This window comes from Psammomys obesus, unplaced genomic scaffold (genome assembly GCF_907164565.1).
Source record: "Psammomys obesus unplaced genomic scaffold, mPsaObe1.curated_primary_1811, whole genome shotgun sequence".
Taxonomy (NCBI): Eukaryota; Metazoa; Chordata; class Mammalia; order Rodentia; family Muridae; genus Psammomys; species Psammomys obesus.
This window is the reverse complement of record NW_026595981.1, coordinates 23664771-23667992: the sequence shown is the minus strand read 5'-3', so window position 1 is coordinate 23667992 and position 3222 is coordinate 23664771. Positions and strand designations below refer to the sequence as shown.

The 3222-nt window shown below is 43.5% G+C and overlaps 1 protein-coding gene across 1 annotated transcript; it reads left to right on the top strand.

Moving 5' to 3' along the window:
* The first annotated feature begins 2386 nt into the window (after positions 1-2386).
* On the top strand, positions 2387-2839 carry LOC129686222 (keratin-associated protein 4-3-like). The gene has a single exon (XM_055620032.1). It carries the CDS (start codon positions 2387-2389, stop codon positions 2837-2839), a length of 453 nt encoding a protein of 150 aa, XP_055476007.1.
* The last annotated feature ends 383 nt before the right edge of the window (positions 2840-3222 follow it).

Genomic DNA, 3222 nt, shown 5'->3' with positions numbered 1-3222 from the left:
TGTGTGTGTGTGTGTGTGTGTGTGTGTGTGTGTGTGTGTGTGTGTGTGTGTAGTGGAACGTTTTGGTGTCTTTAAAACTTTCAGTTCTGTTATTGTAAACATGTTTTCATTTTAATCCCAGGTGCTGGATTTAAGACTGATTCAGATGGTCCACAGCAGCAAACTATTTGCCTCCTGCAGGCTCTGAACTGGGTTCTTTGCTAGCTGCAGATAGTTTAAATCTGAGGACTCTGGAGAGAGAATAAATGCCAGAGCCCAGAAACAGAGAAAGGAGAACTCTGAGAAAGCAGAATGCTGATGTTCCTCTCGGCTTCTTGTGGTTGCTGTTGGTGCAGTGTAACAAGAAGTTGAAGATAACCTGAAACAAAGATTGGGCTTGCGAATGACCCTACTCATCAGGAAATAGCCAAAGAGAACTACCCCCCCCCCCATCTCCACTAACTTTCTTTCTCTCCTACCTGCTGTTGGGGTTTCGGAAGGGATTGGGGTGGAGAAAGGAGAAAGAGATATAAGAAACCAAAATAAAATAGCTTAAAAAATAGGACCAACATGTGTGCGTGCGTCTGCGTCTGTGTGTGGTGTGGTGTATATGTAAATTCCTAAATGCGTGCGCACAATCTTCTCAGTCTGTGTAATGTTACCTGTGTGTATGTTTTCCAGAGACGACAACTTGGTATTAGGTCGCTAGCTGACCTGTTCTTCCTGGGAGAGACTGTTTTTCCCACTTGGGGCATTTCTTATTTGCCTGGCCTTCATCGTGCAGCGCTGGGGCATCATGAGCTTTCTCAAGTCCTTGTTAGCTGCCTAGTGCTGTCGTCCTTGTAATCGAGAAACCTTCCTACACACGGTCACATGGAAGCAGAGGGGTCCTCGTCACTGCAGCAGTCCAGGGAAAATCAGATTACTCTCATTCAAGACACATGTTTTTTTGAGTCCTTCATCTTTTCAAGCTTTACAGACATGAGCCTATGAGGGGGAAAACAAACAAACAAACAAACAACCCTGTAGACTAAGTGTTTTCTGAGCAAATTAATGTCATAAGAATATTGCAAATGGCCTGGCTAATAAACAGTCCAAATTAAGAAATTTAATGATGTTATCACACAGTTATCCCCTTGTCCTTCTGTTTCTTGGCCAACAGAGGATAGCAGAGGAACTGAAGTATTCCTCACCTAGCTAATTGGATGTTTGTGCCCTTTAAGCATTTATTGTGGTCCACCATAGAAACATGTCAACTTCCTTTTATTTATATATGTGATATATACACACATATCACCTTTATATTTGTGATATATTTGTGTTGAACATATCAACATAAGTGATTTACATTTACATATGTGATATATATGTATACATACAACATATATGTATGTATATATATGTATACATATATATTACATATGTATGTGTAGTATATAATTACAAAACCCAAGCATGTGGATACAAAGGTATATATACATGCGTAAAATGAACATTAAGACATTCATTGAACATTCATTGAAACATGAAACAGGAGAGTCTCCGGCTAAGAAACCCAGCGGAAAGCAGGACATTTAGGTTTAAACTAGAATAAGAGGCAATGCCATTCGGTGATCAAATGTTGTTGCAGAGAAAATCTTGGAAAAGTCAAGGTATGATTACATGTGCTCTATTAAGCCAGAAAGATAGTTTGACAAAAACAGAGAGAAATAACCCCACAGGCTGGAGCCGAGAAGCATGAACTTTGTAAGCCAGTTGAGGGAGGTCTGTAATCCATTGCAAAGAGAGGCCCTATAAATGACTGTTAGAGATTTTCTGGCAAAAAGGAGGGTAATTACATATGAACATTTCCTCATTTTTCCACTTTGAAATTGGTCCAGAAAATGTAGAAGTCACACTAGAAAGACCTTTCTTTGTTCATGCCAATGGTCTTGATATTAAAACCCTTAGGACCCACCCGATGCATTGTGGGTGAGCCATCAAAATGATAAGCCTTTGTCCTCCTGCATTACCAGAAACAATTGTGGGTCTTTAGTACTCACGAAGAGCCATCTGCCATGAGACTGAATCATACAGTGACTAGACACGTGGTGTCATGTGACAGTTGTTTGGAAGAAATTAAGGAAAGAAAGACACTTAGGAGATGGTTCAGTGAGGGCTGGTGATGAATCATAACAGCAGGAAAAGAAACTGTTTTCCATCTACTTTGATAATTTAGCCAGGAAAAGAAACTTGCCTAATTTGATAATCATCTATTTGTTAACATAAACAATAGCAAGGAAAGAATGCCGAATGTGTGGACAATGACCCCTCAGCAAAGTATATAAGGGGTGTAAGCAGGGGGACTCCCACTTCCAAACCTTCTAACCTTCTTGTAAACCCACTCAGAACCTCCACCTCTGACACCATGGTCAGCTCCTGCTGTGGCTCTGTCTGCTCTGAGGAGGGCTGTGGCCAAGGCTGCTGCAGACCTACCTGTTGCCAGCCCAGCTGCTGTGTGTCCAGCTGTTGCAGACCCAGCTGTTGTCAGTCTGTGTGCTGCCAGCCCAGCTGCTGTCGCCCCAGCTGCTGCATCTCTAGTTGCTGCCGCCCCTCCTGCTGCATTTCTAGCTGCTGCAGGCCTTCTTGTTGCCGCCCCAGCTGTTGCAGGCCGAGCTGCTGTGTGTCCAGCTGCTGCAGGCCCCAGTGCTGCATCTCCAGCTGCTGCCGCCCCAGCTGTTGCAGGCCCAGCTGCTGCCGCCCTAGCTGCTGTGTGTCCAGCTGCTGCAGGCCCCAGTGCTGCATCTCCAGCTGCTACCGCCCCAGCTGTTGCCAGACCACCTGCTGCCGCCCAGCATGCTCTAGTGGTTCTTGCTGCTGAGCATAGTCACTCACAGTCTCCTGTCCTTCACCACCCACCATTCCTGATGTAGACCATGTGTGAGCCAAACCTTAAAAGGCCAATCAAAGCCTCTGTTGATAATGAGTTTGGCCTCCAAATATACTTTTACTGCTGCTGCCTGCTTAGTAACTCTTTACAACACAAAACAAGTTTGTGTCGTCTCTGGAATCTGTGAACTCTTACCTTATTCCAATAGGAATTCTGTTTACTGACGCATTTTTAAAAAATCGATACTTTCTTACCTGTTATTATATAAAAATATAAATAAACATAAAGTTTGTACTTGCAAATGTAAAGACGCCATGTTTCCTTGTTTCTCCTCCTCCAATGGTTGTCCCCACCACTGAACTTCTACTTAGCTC